The 16227-nt window shown below is 44.3% G+C and overlaps 1 protein-coding gene across 2 annotated transcripts in view; it reads left to right on the top strand.

Moving 5' to 3' along the window:
* The first annotated feature begins 7090 nt into the window (after window positions 1-7090).
* EYA2 (EYA transcriptional coactivator and phosphatase 2) overlaps window positions 7091-16227 on the top strand; it is a 184192-nt gene continuing 175055 nt past the window's right edge. For both annotated transcript variants that reach the window (XM_021689061.1, XM_044918691.1), the window contains exon 1: window positions 7091-7199. In XM_021689061.1, the coding sequence (XP_021544736.1) occupies window positions 7091-7199 (109 nt within the window). The remainder of the gene's footprint in view (window positions 7200-16227) is intronic.

Here is a 16227-nt window from a genome sequence, read left to right on the forward strand (position 1 = left end):
GGTAGTTGAGAGAATTTGAAGGAGGTGATGTCAAAGTGATGGGGGAAATTGCCTGGCATGGAATGGGTGCTTGGGAAGTGGGAGCTATGATTAGAATTTTTGGAAGGGTTTTTCTCACTGAACTGCTCATATTGCTATACTTTGTGGTTAATAGTTTGCTTCTGCAAGATAGCAGTACCTGTAAGCTCTAGCTGGCAACAGGAAAGAACGATTGTCAGGGTCCTGTTTACTTTGTGAGAACTAACATTTCTATTGCTTTAGCTTTGTTAGTGATACTTATTTTCTCCAAAGGAGGATGTGTTTGAATTGCTGTTGGTATGTTTGAAGTTGGATCTTGAATTCCTAACAAAATTCTAGACTCTTTATTCCTTTTTAGAGTCAATTACATGCAAATTAGTTTTGGGAAGGGCAAACTTCCTAATCGTTATATCTTCATTCATTTTTTTTTTTTTTAGATTTTTATTTATTTGACAGAGAGAGACACAGCAAGAGAGGGAACACAAGCAGGGGGAGTGGGAGAGGGAGAAGCAGGCTTCCCGCGGAGCAGGGAGCCCGATGTGGGGCTCGATCCCAGGACCCTGGGATCATGACCTGAGCCGAAGGCAGACACTTAACGACTGAGCCACCCAGGCGCCCCATATATCTTCATTCTTTTATCATTACAGTATGTTCCTCTAAATCTGTTGTAGTGGTTTTTATTTTCATGTCTATTTGAAATTATGTCAGCTTTCTTTTATTTGGTGTTCGCATCATGTGGATTTTTACAATTTTTTGCTGTGAGTCTTTGTCTTTATATTTAAAAGGGATATCTTGTAATAAGCATGCAGTTAGTTTTTCAATCCAGTCTTGTAATATTTATCTTTTAGTGGGAGTATTTATTCTGTAAGGTAAATGGACATTAAATGTTTACATTTAATGTAATTATTGATAAATTTGAATTTAAATCTATCATTTTTTTTCTATTTGTTCCATCTCTTCTTTGTTTCTTTTTCTCTAATTTCTTGCTTTCTTTTGGATTAATGAAGTATTTTCATTGTTCATTTTCTCCTCTATTAACTTGTTGGTATACATTTTTTATTATTCTCTAAGTAGTTACTCTAAAGTTTAGAGCATGCATCCTTATAAATTTTAAAGTTTGCTATAAATTAGTACTTGTACCACTTCCAGGAAAATGCAATGTCCTTAGAACATGTAAACATCATTTTCCCCCCTCTTATTTACATATTTATCCTTTTATGTTGTTCTCCATCCTTTGCCAAATCTTCATGTTTCCAAAGCATTCTTTTGTAGTGCAAATGTACTGGTGAAAAATAATCTTAATTTTGGTTTGTTTCATTTTTGTCTTCATTTTTTTTTAATTTTTTATTGTTATGTTAATCCCCATACATTACATCATTAGTTTTAGATGTAGTGTTCCATGATTCATTGTTTGTGCATAACACCCAGTGCTCCATGCAGAATGTGCCCTCCTCAATACCCATCACCAGGCTAACCCATCCTCCCACCCACCTCCCTGTCTTCATTTTTGAAGGGTTTTTTGCTGGCATAGAATTCTGGGTTAGCAGATGAAATTCCATTGCTTTTTGGTTTCCATCATACTTGCAGAGAAGTCTTATTATTCCTTCTTTAAAGATAATTTGTATTTCCTTTTTATTTTATTTTAGAGAGAGAGAGAGAGTGAGTGAGAAAGCACATGAGCAGGGGGGAGAGGGAGAAGCAGGCTCCCCACTGAGCAGGGAGCCCAACATGGGGCTCAATCCTAGGACCCTGAGATCATGACCTGAGCTGAAGGCAGATGCTTAACTGACTGAGCCACCCAGTGCCCTGATAATTTGTCTTTTATTCACCCTGTGGCTGCTTTTAAGATAATACATTCTCACATGTGTATAGTTTGATTATGATATGCTCAGGAGTGTTTTTCTCTATTTATTTTTCTTCTGATTTGCAGAACTTTGCTGATTGCATTGGCTTGATGTCTTTATCAGTCTTGGAATATTTTCTGTCAGTTTCTTGTTAAATATTGTTTCTGATTTGTTTTCTCTTTTCTTTCCTTCTGTGGCCCCTGTTACATGTATGCAGGACCTTTTCTCCATGTCCCATATATTTTTATGCTTTTTTTGAACCTATTTTCTGAGATTTGTCTGCTGACTTATCATCCAGTTCATTATGCCTTTCTTTTGCTACATCAAATCTGTAGTTCAACTGCTCTATTGAGCTCTGAATTTCAATTATTATATTTTTCAGTTTTAGAATTTTCATTTTTTAAAAAATATTCTAGTTCTATAGTAGTATTCTCCAATTAAATCTATTTTCTTGATCATATTATCAAGGTAGTTGGGGAGTCCATGTTTGATAACTCCAATATCTGAATCTTATTATGGGTTTGGTTTTTTGTCTTAGTTTTTGATCATTTGGTCTTGTCTCCTTGCATGCCTGGTAATTTTTATTAAAAGCTGAACACTGTATATGAAAAATTGTGGAAACTCTGGAAGGTAGTACCTTCCCCAAAAGAAAAGTTTCTTTTCTTCTGCCAGGTGGTGATACTAGAGGTAAATCACTTTGAACCAATAAGGGATAACTGGATGACAAATCAGGATCTATTTGGTTTGCCCATACTCTAAGGGAGTAACATTTCAAAGGTCTCAGTTAAAAGCCTGGTGTATTTACCAAGGATTCTCATCCTTGACGGACCATGAACTCCAATTTTCACCTCCCTAGTACTGGGAGATTGCCAAAAGCTCTGCTTTATTTCTTGTCTTCTTAGCTACCTCCCTGTGTTTGGCTTCTCTCACTCCCACCCCACCCAGCTTAGGTATCACCAAACTCCTCAAAGGTTATAATTGTCAGCAATGTCAGGCTCACTCCTCTGTGGTTCTCATAGCTCTAGGATCTCTGCTCCTTGGGTTCTAGCTGCCTTAGTAGCCCTGAACTCCAGTTTTTGTCTCCCCAGCCCAGTGACATTGGGTAAACCCTAAGCTGTTCTTTTATCTTCTGTGCTTAAAAATTGGCAGATGTTTTGAGGGGCAAAGTGGCAAAAGTCAGACTTAACTCAGTCCATGTCTCATCTCTCTGGGATCCTGGGCCCTCAAGCCCTCCCTTGGATGCTGTCTGATACCTTAAAACAATGTTTTATAGCTTTTATTTTGTATTGTGATAGTGAGATTGAACGAAAATTATAAACTATCCCATCATAGCTGGAAGGTGAACTCAGTTGAAGAGTTTACTACATACTAGGAAAAATGGCTTATTTTTATTTTCTCCAATATTGGAGAAAAATGCAACTCTAAGCCATATTAAAAGGAATATTCCAGATGAATTAAAGACTTAAGCATGAAAGTTAAAATTCTAAGTAAATATGGAAATATAAACAAATTAAAATATGGACACATTTTAATATCCTAGGGTTAGGGAAATAATTTTACACCTAGAAAAAAAAAATACTGGGCAAATATATTAGAAATTTTTTGATCTCCAAAACACCATAAATAAAGAAAATGAATGGAAACTTAAGGAAAGAAATTTACAGCATCTAAAACCAGCAATGAACACTCCAGCAAATCAGCAAGAAAAGACAAAAAGAAAACCCAATAAAAAAAAGGGCAAAGATAAAAGATATAAATAGACAGTTCCCAGAAACTCACATGTCCCACAGTTATGTGACTGTGTGCTTAAACTCACTAGTAATCATGGAAATACAAAGTAAAACAAGTATGATATCACTTTCCACCCATCCCCTGACAAAAATTAGAAAGCTGGAAATGCCAAATGTTAGCAAGAATTTATGAAACTAGAACACTTACGCACTTTTTTTTTTTTTAAGTAGGCTCCATGCACAGTGTGGAGCCCCGTGCAGGGCTTGAACTCATGACCCTGAGATCAAGACTTGAGCCAAGACCAAGAGTTGGATGCTTAACCAACTGAGCCACTCAGGTGCCCCTGATTTATATACTCCTGACGGGAATCTAAATTAGCACAGGAATTAGTGAGGAACTGTCTACTAGTACTCGGTCAAGTTCAATTCACATATACCCAATGACAGAAATCATCCTTGTATATATATACGTTTAAGAATGTGTGTGTATATAAACACACATATATAGATACACATTATATATATATATATGTGTGTGTGTGTATGTATATATATATATGTTTTTTTTTTTAATGAAGATGTTCGTTGTAGCATTTTTTTATAGTAGCCAAGAGATGAAGGCTTCCTGGATGTTTATCACTAGGGCAATACATAAATACAATAGAGTAAATACACAGTATGGAATTCTAACTATAAGCTAGATGCCTATTCAGCAATATGTACACATTATAAAATCATAGTGCGGAGTGGGAAGAAAAAGCCTAAAAACAGGACAAGATCTCATGCACAGCACTATTCATGTAAATTAAAACACAAGTCACACATAAAACAATACAGCATCATTTTATAAGGGGACATATTTACATATTTAATACATTAGAGTCATCATCTAAGATGGGGTGGAAAAATGAGAATAAATGGGAACTTTTAAAAATTTTGTTTGAAGAAGCTAATCGCTCAATTATGGATTTCCTCCTTCCCTTCCTCCCTTCCATCTTTTTTTTCCTCCCACCCTTCTGCAGATGGTAACAGGATGACAGAATGAACAAGATTCCGTGTCAGGTGTTGTGGGGGAAATAAAGGTGATTTCCATGTTGGCTTGGCCTTCAAGGATGTTAGGCAAAAGTCTACAGTGAACACACCAAAAGCTTTAGTTAGCAGTACTCTGTCCCACAGTTAGAACTCACAAGCCCCTTCCTGCTCTGAGCTCCTGAGGATGACAGCAGCTCTTGGTAAAATAAATAAGCAATGCGACCGAGGCCAGACGTCACAGTGCTCCTTCTTTCCCCGTCAGGCAAATGTTTCCCAGCTAACATAAAGATATAAACACTAGGAGCTTACTTGTGTGGAATTCTCTCATCAGATTAAAAAGTGTATATAAAGTACTTCCTATGTGCAAGTCCTAGAATAAGAGATTTCTTTGTTGTTTTTTTTAATTATTAAGTGTTTCAGGCCCACAGAGATGTGTGGTAGCCACATCACAGTGGTATGCCCACCACCCTGTTTCCAACTAAAACAGGGGTTGGCAAACTTTTTCTGCCAATTACTAAATATGTTCAGCTTTGCGGGTCTCTGTCACACCTACTGTACTCAGAAGGTGCAGTGTGAACATAGCCCCAGACGATCCAGTCAACCAATGAGCAGGACTGTGTTCGGAGAACACTTTGCTTATGGACACTGCAGTTTTCACATGTCATCAGAAGTTCTCCTCCTCTTGGTTTGTTTCCAACCATTTAAAAATGTGAAAGCCAGGGCGCCTGGGTGGCTCAGTCGGTGAAGTATCCGGCTCTTGATTTCAGATCAGGTCACAATCTCAGGGTGGTGGGATCAAGCTTCGTGTTGGGTTCAGCACTGGGCGTGGAGCCTGCTTGAGATTCTGTCTCTCCCTCTCCCTCTGCTCCGCTTCTCTAAAATAAAATAATAAACAATAAAAATGTGAAAGCCATTCTTAGCTCACGGGTAACACGAAAAGATGGGCTGGATTTGGATGGGCCACAGTGGATGTCAACCCCTGAACCAAACGTTACAAACTCAGTTGAAGCCCCCAGGGTACCACTTCCCAAAGTGCCTTCCCCCTACCATCCCCAGAGTCAGCCATTCTCTGAAATTTGTGTTTTTCATCCTATACATACTATCATCTGTGTATTGTATGTGTATGTATCCTTAAACAGTATATAGTATTGATTTATATGCTTTGCACTTCATAGAAATGATATCATACTTTGGGTACCCTTCCGCCTCTTTGCTCAGGACTTTGTCCATCCTGCTGTGTGTGAAGCCCCAGCTTAGTCTTTTTCACTCCTGTATGATATTCCACCATGTGTACACACCACCTGTAATTATTCTTTCTCTGGGAATGCATGGGCATTTAGGTTGCTGCCCACAAAGACCTTTCCTTACAGCTACCACCTGTTTTCATCCTTACTGTGACCTTTCCAGGGAGGTACTTTGATAACCCCATTGTCCAGATGAGCAAGCTTTTCACTTAGAGCAGTTTGGTAGCTTTCTCAAGATAGTGAGGAGCAAAACTGAAATTTGAATCCATGACCTTTGCACGATGGAATCTGAGTTTATAACCACTTTGCCATCGGTCGGTATGTTTTGTTTTATTAAAGTAATGATAACAGATCCTCCCAACGATGACCTTGCAATACTGATGTGCTTAGCCTTTCTCTGAGGACACCTTGAATCAGTGCCAAACATTACTGGTTGTAGCTTAGCCCTTTGGAAACCGCCAGGTACGGTATTATGCACATGAACCAGAAACCTCACTTCCTAACCATGGTGGGGAGGAATTTAGGAGGAATAAGTACTGGCATGGTGCAAGGACTGAACAGGTTTCAATAAAAAATGAGAAAGACTCAGGAGACTTGTCCCACACTTTCCCTGCCCCCCATAACATTTTACCAACATCGTGAGTAATTCAGGAGCTAGCCTTTCCTTCCTTGGTGGGAACCAAGGTGATGGGCTGTGGAGTCTGGCCGCCAAGAGGGACTTGTTAAATATTACGGATGCCTTCCGAGCCTCTGTCTGTCTGTCCAACTAACACCATGTCCGTTTTTCCCTCAAAACTGCAGTCAACCGCCTCTGCTCCCTAAGCCTCTGCTTTTGGGGATCCAAACCCAAACTCTCCCTCCCCACCTGTCTCTCCCTTCCTCTGCTGGGAAGCCTCCCTAGCTCACTCCAGCTCATTCAGATGCCATTTAAAAGAGACCAGAATATAATTTTTCTAATGGCAAAATACCGTATGAAGGAGGGGAAAGTTTTAATCAAGTGGGTGTATTCTCCGGAGGGGAGCAAGTACTTCATTTTAATTCCTCATTTCCCTTTGATGAAAAGTTTAGTGAATTTTTATTATGTAGAATTTATAAGACGGCTGGGTTTAGGTAATCAGCTTTAATATTTATACTCTTAGGGAAAGAAATAGGAATCATTAGTAAGCATGCATAATTAATGAATAAATTATATTTCCCTTTGTTTTCTTTCAGGTACAAGGAAATGCTAGAACTGGTGATCTCACCCAGCCTCACTGGAAACAGCGATTGTCCGGGTAAACCGAAGCTTAACCGCGCTGACGCCGATGTCTGGACTCTGAGTGACATAGAAGGTAGGCCTCCCGGCGTGAGTTTTGGTGGACCTGTGGTGGTCCCACTCGCCCCGCGGAATTTAGTTAAGGGACTGACAGCCTTCGACACGTGTCCTTTCGCAAGTACCGTCATTAGGACAATTTCTCCTCTCGCCATTGGGATTGTTGCCTCTGGACCAGAACTTGGGCGTGCGTTGCTAACAGTTCTGTCTGGTCATTAGAGAGGCAAGCGTGCTCGTTCGTGTTCTGAACTTCCTGTGCCGAGAAATGCTGACACCTCCGCAGACGAGACGCAGTGTCGGGTGTGTTCCAGGGCCCAGCCCTGGGTGTGTCCCGCAGGGTCGCGGCTCTGGCTCCGAGTCTGTCCCCCAGCGCTGTCCCGCCATCACGCATCCAGGCAGGCGTCTTGTTTACGAAGGTTTGACGCTGGGACAAGAACTCATCTGCCTTTTGCTTTCAGGTTGGGTTAGAGTCAAGGAAGCAGAGGAGAGTTAAGCTGTTTTAAAAATTATTGGCAAATGATGCAGCTGAACTAGTTTTCACTAGAACAATTCCAGCTATTGTTTGCTCTGTTTGGGATCTGTCAGCCTTCCTGGGAGAGCTGGGAGTTAGCAGAAGGCATTAAGCTATTATGTTTAACCATTGGGCTTAACCCTTTATGTGGCCAGCTTTGGGATTTGCCGCTGGTGTCCTAGGACCTCGGGCTGTCTTTCCTTCACTGTCTGTGACTGATGCCAGCTCAAGGGACACAAAGGCTACCTAACTATCGTGGAAAACCAGAGACCTGTGTCTAGTCAAATACAGCATCGCAAGGAATTTGCTTTTCAGCAACTCCAGGCTACTGGGAATAATTCTTGCTGTCACCAGGACAATGACATTTCCCTTGCATGCTGCTAATGAAGCTGGGACAAGCCCACTCAAAGTACCACCAGGAGGGTCTGGGCTCCCCCACCAAACCACATGCTAGAGAACACACCCTCATTCTTCTGGGCATTTTGGAGTGTCCGTGTAAACCACCCTGGGCTCTGTGAGACTTGGAGATGATTTATTAAGCCCTGTTCAAAAGCAGTCATTCTCTTCTTTCTGAGTAGAGGCACTATTCAAACTAGGGCTTCATTTCAGAGCCAGGAGAGCTAGGAGGAAGAGGAGGCTGCCGGGTGAGGAAGATCCAAGTCTGAATCCCAGCCCCACTGCTTCCCAGCCAAATGGCCTCCGGCAAATTGTTTCACCTTTCTGAGCCTCCATTTTCTCACCTGTCAAATGGGGGCGTAGTCACGACCCACTTCAGAGGATGCTTGTTGCTGCCTGGCACACCATGGATGTGTGATACCGTGGTTAAACGTAGTATTGCCCGGTCATTCTCCGCTGAGTCCAATCACCATGGGGAGGGTAGAACCAGGGTTGCCAACTAGCAGCTCACAGCCAAGTCTGGGCCTCATGAATGCCTTTGTTTGCTTTACACTGTAATAAAATAAAAATAAAAGTAGACTTGTAAAAATCGGGAGCGCTCACATAAAAATCTGGATTTCTAGTTGCTCTTAAAATGCCGAACGCCTTGGAGACGCGGGGCCCACATTCCCACCTGGCTGCCACTAGTGGGAGCTGAGGAGCAGCAGTCCCTGAGATGAGTCCCGGCCGCTTCCTTTGTCCGTAATTTTCATGAGCACATACTTTGCGCCAGGCACCGTGGAAAGCAGTGTGACTGCAGATTAACCCTCCTACTCTCTGTCACCGACAGAGCGAACACGCGGCGTTGGCTGTGTGCCGGGCATGGTTGTACAAACTCACTGAATCCCCACAGCCCCCGGTACTGGGGACTGTTGTTAACCTTCGTGTTACCAGTGAGGGAACTGAGGCACAGAGAGGTCAAGAGATCATGAGGTCACTTGACTGAGATAACACAGTTCAGTGGCAGCCAGAATTTGAACCTAGGCAGTCTAACTCTGAAATCTCTTCTCCTAATCAGTACACTATAATGTTTCTCATTGAGTTACTACACCCTTATTAGGCTATGAGCCCATCTTACAGATGTGTAAATTGAGGCACAGGGGGATTAAATATTAAGTAAGCAGCCTAAAGACACACAACTAGTGGCAGGGCCAGGAATCAAACCCGGGTGCTCAGGCTCGAGTCCCCACTTCTAAATTTTAGACTCACTTTCTGCCAAGCCCTTAAGAGTCCTCAGACCCCAGATATTTGTCCCCCACAGTGGTGGACATCTCTCTTCTGTCCACACCCTTTCTGCTGCCCTGGCAGGCAGAGCCAGTAGGGTCAGGTTACACACACGTACACACACACGCACGCACGCACACACACACTTCTTTCTCTTGAGATGGGCGGTGAGTTCCTGGGCTCTGCAGGGAACATTCCGCCCTAGCTACGGCCTCTAGTGCTGGATTCGTCAGCTGCCCTTCCAGCCTGGGCCCTTCTGTGACCCTTCTGTGACAGAGTCATTATTGACTGACTGCAGGGGTCTAGATCCAGGGAGGACCCAGGGGGGCAGGAGCAAGGGGCCCTCCATTCAGGGGGTTCTGGAGGGAATGTGAAATCCAGAAATACCACGGTGGTTCCCACTGCATTCGTGCTGTCTCTTACCACCTGGGGGCCCCTGGTCTGGTCACCCAGACTCTCTGAAGTTTATTTGCCTCATCTGTTAAAGGGGAGTATTGTTCCACTGACCTCCCTGAGTTGATTATAAGGATAAAATAGTTAAAACATGGGGAGGACTTAGCGTTTCTTAAAAAGTATAGAATAAGATCTAATTTCCTTACCCTTGGCCACCAGGCTCACCTGTCTGTCCCCGCCAACCTCTCAAACTCAGCTCGTCCCCATCCCTTTGCTCAGTAGACCTAGCCTCAGCCTTGTTTCTTTCGTTGTAACTCGGAAACATGATGCTGCCCTTGGGGTGTTGGCACATGCTCTTCCCTTGGCCTGAACCAGTCTCCCCCATCTGTGGGACCATCCCTCAGCCTTCAGTGCTCATCAGAAAGGTCTTTTCCTATCAGAAGTAACGGTTCATTCACTCATGCAACAGGTGTTTTTTCAGCCGCATGCCCGGCATTGTTTTAAAGGGGCATACTAAAGCCCCTGCCTTCCTGAAGCCTACTTTAGGGGGCCGGCTGGCCAGAGGCTGATGATAACAGTAAATAAGCAAAACACAGAGCATGTCAGGCAGTGATACATGCTATGGGGAGGGGGCGGGGGGGAAGCAGGAGAGGAGGATAGGGAATGCAAGGGTATGGGGATGTCCCTGGGAAGGTAACACTTGAGTAAAGACCTTAAGGAGATGAGGGAGGGCGTCCATGTCGATGTGGAAGAAGAGCCTCATACGCAGAGGAAACAAGTGTAAAGGCCCTGGGACAGCAGCGGTGTCCCCAGAGCACCTGAGGAGCAGTAAGGAGGCTATCGTGGCTGGAGCCCAGGGAGCCAGGAGCCGTGGGGGGAGGAGGTCAAAACAGTGGCCAAGCTCAGACCTCACCAGACCTTGAGAGCCACGGGAAGGACATTGGATCTTACCCTGAGTGAGATGGGAGCTATGGGAGGGTTTGGAGCAGAAGAGGAGTCCTCTGATCTGTGTATTAACAGGACCCCTCGGGCCATTTGTGAGAACGACTGGGGGTGGGGATCGAATGGGAGCCCACAGACCATCGAGGGAGGCGTTACAGTAGCCCAGGAGAGAGGCGCCGGTGCCTTGGACTGGGGCAGGGAGAAGGGGCAGATTCTGGACCAGATTTGAGGGTAGAGCCGACAGAACACCCACCCACACCGTTCTCTGTCCTGTTTTCTTTTCATCATCCTAGTCTCTATCAGAAGGTACATGTTTGTTCACCTGTTGTTTATTGGGCTCCCGGCCTGAATGTCGGTTCTCAGAAGGCAGACTTTACCTCAGTTACCTGTGTATCCCCTCTGCTGAGACAGTGTGTGACACCTCGTTGGTGCTTCAGAAGTCCTCCGAATAAGTGAGGACAGAAGACGGAGCCCTCCCTGTGACTGTGCGCATGCCCCTCTTGCGGCCTCCCATGCTTGCACACCTCACAGCCCTCGCTGCCCTATACACTGCCCGAGCGCCCTTCCTTTTCCTCTGTTTCTCCGTGACACATCGGTTTCTGCTCACCAGCTAACACATGAACACACAATCCTTACAAAGTCTCGAAACATTGGCCACATCTATCCAAGCTCAGTCTCTCCTCCCTTCCCTGGAAGTAACCACTGTAGCCTGTTTTGTGTGCATCTTAAGACCTGTTTGTAAGAATCACATTTGTACCAACATTTACTTATGTGACTTAGGTGTGTATATTTTTATATATTTAAGCATGTATGTTTACAATAGAAATTACAGTATCGCTGTAAAAAAAATCTGAAACACAAAACTGTCACATACTATGTATTTGCTATAACTTGTTCTGCTCACTCAGGACACATGAAGTAATGATATAATAATATACCAAAGAATGACAGTGCCCCAGTTCATGAAGCCATCCCCCTGTGGAGGAACATGAGGTTATCTGTACAGACAATGCTACCAGGGGTGGGGTCATGCAAGCTACTGTTTGAACACGTGCCCTCTTTCTCTAGGGAAGATGCTAGAGGTGAAGGGCAGCGTCACAGGGCTCCCTTCCCTGTCCTTTCTGCCTTACAGACTCCCCCTCATCAGTGCTGCTTCTGCCTCATGGCAAAACCTCCCGAGCCCCTCCAGAGGGTTGGTAGTTTCTCATGTATTCCTTCATTTCTGCAGCCATGTGGTCAGCAGGTTGTTTGATGAGCCTACTGCGCACAAGGTGCTGGGAACCCCCCTGCTGCCTGCCTTCAGGGCCTCTGCAGGTCACTCTGCTCCCAGAGGCACTTTTTGCATCATCCCATGGTCACTGCACCCTACATCCTACAGGGTTTGGGCTCAGCCAGGCTGCGTGTGTATCCCAGCTCTGCCATTTGCTCCCTGGGTGAACTTGACCAAATTCCTGTTCTCTGTGAGCCTGTGTCCTCATCTGGATAATGAAGATATGTTTGCTGCATGTGTGTTCGGTAAATTGTTGCAGAATGCCTGCTGTGAGCCAGTGCCTCGTGTGGGTAGTGGGGATATAATGGTGAATGAGACAGACGAGTCCCCCTCCCAGAGCTTCTGTTGTAGTGGAAGAGACAGGTACTGAATTTTTAAACAAATACGGGATTTCAGATGGTGGTGATTTTTATGAGGAAGTAAAGCAGGGATGAGATAGAGTGACCTGCAGGCGGGCCAGTGGTTAGAAGGGCTTTAGCGCGATTATGCTAAAGCCTGGCGGGGTGCTTAGAAAACACTCAGTAGAGGTTAGCTCTGTGTCTCTCCCTCTTTAATGTGCATAGACTCAGCCAGGGACTTTGTTACATTTCAGATTCTGATCCAGCCTAAGAGTCTGCATTTCTAACAAGCTCCCAGGAGATGCTGATACTCTGGTTCACCAGCCACTCTGAGGAACAAGGGGCTAGCTTGGTGTTTCTCAGATTCTCTTGTGCATCAAAATCACTTTGCAAGTTTTATTAGCATGCAGATGGCAGGGCCTCACTCCTAGATTGCTGATTCAGTAAAGGTTTGCTCTGGGGCCCAAGAATTTGCATTTCTAACAAGTTCCAGGTAATGCCCATGCTGTTGGCCCAAGGACCACACTTTGAGAACAAGGCTTCTGCACTGGTTTTAAAGCTGGCTGCACACGAGAATCTCCTGGGAAGTTTAAAAAAAAAGTTTAAGGCTCATGTCCAGATCCTACCCCCAGAGAATCTGATTTAATTGGTCAGAAGTATGACCCAAGCAATGGGATTTTCCTAAAGCCCTCCAGATGAGTTTATTGTGTTCCCAGGATTGAAAACAGTTGTTCTAGATGGTGAATTCCTCCAGGACAAGGACAGTTTTTTATTCCTATATATGTATTCAAATTATTGTTCCTGATTAGCACACAACTCAGTCTGTGACTCATGGTAGATCCTTAAAAATTATTTATGGGTGGATAGGTAGATAAATGGATGGAAGGGTAGAGGATGGATGGATGGAGGGATGGAGGATGGATAGGTGGATGGAGGATGGATAGGTGGATGGAGGATGGATGGGTGGAGGATGGATGGATAGATGGATAGATGGATGGATAGAGGTTGGATGGTTGGGTGGAGGATGGATGTGAATCAGTGGAGGGTGGATGTATGGATGGGTGAAGGATTGTGGATGGATGGAGGATGAATGGATGAGTGGAGGATAGATGTGTAGATGAGTGGGTAGATGGATGGATGGGTGGGTGGATGAATACAGAGTGTCTTGAGGAATCACAGATCACTTTAGGCTGATATTAGTTTTGAATCCTTAGTAAAGTTTCCTTAATTTCCCTCTGCCTTATTTCCATGTCGGTAAAATACAGATAATAACTTCCTCCTTGGGTTGTTATGGACGGTGATAGAGATAAGTCTCACGCAGTCCTTAGCACAGTGACTGGCTTATAGAAACCACTTGAGAAATAGTAGCTATCATTCATTACTATTCAAGGGAAAATTGGATTTGAATTATATCCTGTCTTCTGGAAGGAGAGGAAAAAATGTTACAGAACTAAGAAAGCAAAACCTATTCAAAATACAAAATACAAAAAAAAAAAAAAAATGCGGATATATTTTGCAGAAGCCAAAGCTATCATGTCATTAAGGGTTTCCTCTGAGAGGCGAGGCCGTGCCCACGGGGCAAGTTGGGCTGTCTTCTCTCAGACCTCCCGCACCTCCTCTGCCCTGGGCATGATAGGGTCTGATTTCCCGTTCCTGTCTCATGGGTTCCAGCCTGGAGCTGGCAGTTTTGATTCATCTCATCCAAGCCAGGTGGAGCTGCCCAGACCTCTGCCTGAGTCCTCACCTGGGGAGATGCAGATCAGCTTCACCTCTCCCACCCTTCAGCCTTTCCCAGCTGGCTTCCTGGGGGCCCTAGCACCCAGAACAACCTCTGCCTGAATAGGACGGAAATCCTACTCTGGGGGTATTGGTGTAGTGTGAAGGAAATTGCCAATTCCCTCTTTATGAGAAAGGGCACTGATGATTACTCATTATCGAACGCCTTCCCTGCATGAAGAGCTCTCACCCCTGGAGGTGTCTCCGGACTCCCCATCTTCTCCAGCCACTCTCTCTGGTATGTTGGTCCCACCTCTCCTGTTGCTTGCTTACTGATTTTTCTTTAAAACAATTCCCTTTCATTACATTCATTTTAAAAGGATGACTTAACACCAGTTCCAGAAATGAAAAGTTATGCCTTTGATAGTCTTGCTGTGGTTCTAATATACATTCAGATAAACAGGTGATGATTTAAATAGAAGAGCAGTGTATTTAGGTGTCTTTTCAAATCCTCATACTCTGGGATATGCTGGCCTTGTTTCTTTCAGTCCTCAGGAACACCCCTACAAGGGACAGATGCCTTGTTCACTGTCACATAGCCACTCAACGAGGATCAAAACTGGGGTTAGCACGTCTGGACTCCTAATACAGTGCTCTCTCCTGCTGTCATTGTCTCTGGCCTGGGAGCACTTTAAACCACCCAGAGGGGATGAGCTGATTAGGTTAATAGCCTTGCACCTTTCGTAGCAAAGACCTGCCTCAAGACATCTTGCACTAGAAACGGTCTCATCTCATGGGGATCACTTAGAAGCGGGCCCCTGGGGTCCAATTAGGCAACATAATAGTGGTTGCTGCTTTCAGAATCATTAGCTTCTTAATCCTCCCAGGGAGAGGTAAAAAAGTGTGAACATTCAAATTGGGCTCCCGGATTTAAGTGGCTTAAGCAAGGGCCCCAGGAGGATGGAAAGCTAATAAGCGCTCCCATGTGTGGGACCCTTAACGCTTGGCGCGTACCTGCCTCTTGCAATGCTAGCAGCAGCCCTGCGGGTGTGAGCTATTGCTCCATCTTGTGGGTGTGGAAACCAAGGCTTAGAGAGAAGAAGTGACTGGCACAAGGTCACACGGTTATCTTGCAACAGCAGCAGGATTTGAATTTGGGTCTGACCCCTTAAGCCCATGTGCTTTTGGAGGGAAGAACGTTAAATTGACAAATGAGATTTGGGTTGTAGATCTGGCCCACAGCAGGTGCATGAATGCACAAATGAAGGAACAGAGTATGAAGGCCCTTGCACAAGTTTCTTCACACAATCACGTGTACACACAGTCACACTCAGGTGTGCGTTCACACATACAGACCTAGCTCTAGTTGCCTTATTTTAAAATTTGGATCTTAGGCCTTGCTCATTTATATTGTCTTCTGGGCCCCATGTGCATTTGAGTTTGTGACTTCTAGAGTGGGGATTTATTTTTATGAACCTGGAGTTGTGATACTTTTTAATGATTTGCAGTTTTTTAGTAGCCCGTAGTCCAAACTCTCACCACTCAGAAGTGTGGTTTCCTGGCCTGCTATGTCAGCCTCACCTGGGAGCATTCTTTTTTTTTTTTTCCTTTTAGGATTTTATTTAAATTCAAGCTAGTTAACATATACTACACTATAGTATTAGTTTCAGGGGTAGAATTTAGTGATTCATCCGTTGCATATAATACCCAGTGCTCATTACATCACATGCCCTCCTTAATGCCCATCATCCAGTTGCCCCATCCCTCCACCCACCTCCCTCCTGCAACCCTCAGTTTGTTTCCTGTAGTTAAGAGTCTCTTACGGGGGCGCCTGGGTGGCTCAGTCGGTTAAGCGACTGCCTTCGGCTCAGGTCATGATCCCAGGGTCCTGGGATCAAGTCCCACATCGGGCTCCCGGCTCAGCGGGGAGCCTGCTTCTCCCTCTCCCACTCCCCTTGCTTGTGTTCCCTCTCTCGCTGTGTCTCTCTGTCAAATAAATAAATAAAATCTTTAAAAAAAAAAAAAGAGTCTCTTATGGTTTGTCTCCCTCTCTGTTTTTATCTTATTTTTCCTTCCCTTCCTTTATGTTCATCTGTTTTGTTTCTTAAATTCCACATAGGAGTGAAATCATATGGCATTTGTCTTTCTCTGATTGACTTATTTTGCTTAGCATAACACCTTCTAGTTCCATTCATGTCGTTGCAAGTGGCAAGACTTC

The sequence above is a fragment of the Neomonachus schauinslandi genome, chromosome 10 (genome assembly GCF_002201575.2).
Source record: "Neomonachus schauinslandi chromosome 10, ASM220157v2, whole genome shotgun sequence".
Taxonomy (NCBI): Eukaryota; Metazoa; Chordata; class Mammalia; order Carnivora; family Phocidae; genus Neomonachus; species Neomonachus schauinslandi.